The following is a 1,283-nucleotide window of genomic DNA, read 5'->3' on the forward strand; positions in this document are numbered from 1 at the left end:
GGTGGGAGTCCTAACTGGTGCATTACCTCTTGGGAGATCCATTTGGTCCTGTCTGTTAAAATTTAAAGCACATAAACCATTTGACTAGTGATTCAACTTTTAGGAGTTTATCCTGAAAATGCTTCTATATGTATGCAAAGATACTTGTACAAATATGTCCTTTATAGAGTTATTCATTTTAGCAAAGTATTGGGAACAAGTTAAAGGTTTATCAATAGGGAAATGTCTAAATAAATGTGTGCTTTCATATGACGGAATGCTTTGCACCATTTGAAAGAATGAAGTACATCTGTATAGATCCGCATGCAATCCTGTACTACCATGGAGGGTCACCAATGCAAATTCTTAATTGACAAGAACAGAGACAGAGCAGTAGGCCAACACATATTTAAAATTCAGTATATGGGAGACGGGCATATATATACATTTGTGTATGTGCATGTACATGTGCACAATTGTATAACATAGAAACATGCCTGTAGGGAGGTTAAGGAGGCAGTGGAGTTTACTTTTTGCTGTTTACCTTTTCATAACACTTGAATTTTATTACCATATACATGACTTGTCTATGAAGAATATCTGATTAATGTTTTAAAGTCTAAAATACAGACTTGATATAGGTGCAGCCTGCCATGTCCTTGAACTTAGAGAGTGGGATGTCCAGCTTCCCAGCGGGAATCTTTGTACCGTCCACAACCAAAGAGAGAATTAAATATGGGTGATGTTGAGAAAGGCAAGAAGATTTTTGTTCAGAAGTATGCCCAGGGTCACACTGTGGAAAAGGGAAGCAAGCACAAGATGAGTCTGGGTCCAAATCCCCATTGTCTCTCTGGGTGGAGGACAGGTCAGGCTGTTGGATTCTCTTATACAGATGCCAATAAGAACAGAGACATCACCTGGGGAGAGGATATACTCATGGAGTATTTGGAGAATCCCAAGAAGTACATCCCTGGAACAAAAGTGATCTTTGCTGGAGTTAAGAAGGTAGAAAGGGCAGACTTGATAGCTTATCTCAAAAGAGTTACTAATGAGTAATAATTGGCCATTCCCTTATTTATTACAAAATGTCTCATGGTTTTTTTATGTGTACCATAATTTAATTGATCTCATACACCAGAATTCAGATCATAAGTGAGTGACAGAATATTTTTGTTGGACAGTCCTAATTTAACTAAGACTGGCTTGTGGTTAAAAGAATATGATCATTTTTTGAATTTTGATAGTAATTCCAGTTCAGTAAATGCTATTATTAGGTAGATAGTTAAGATCTCCCGCTCTTCTCC

The 1,283-nt window shown here is 37.3% G+C and overlaps 1 protein-coding gene across 1 annotated transcript; it reads left to right on the top strand.

The window, feature by feature from the left end:
- Positions 1–709: 709 nt before the first annotated feature.
- Positions 710–1,035, top strand: LOC123638197 (cytochrome c-like). The gene has a single exon (XM_045551631.1). The coding sequence runs from the start codon at positions 715–717 to the stop codon at positions 1,033–1,035; it is 321 nt and encodes a 106-aa protein (XP_045407587.1). The 5' UTR covers positions 710–714.
- The last annotated feature ends 248 nt before the right edge of the window (positions 1,036–1,283 follow it).

The sequence above is a fragment of the Lemur catta genome, chromosome 5 (genome assembly GCF_020740605.2).
Source record: "Lemur catta isolate mLemCat1 chromosome 5, mLemCat1.pri, whole genome shotgun sequence".
Taxonomy (NCBI): domain Eukaryota; kingdom Metazoa; phylum Chordata; class Mammalia; order Primates; family Lemuridae; genus Lemur; species Lemur catta.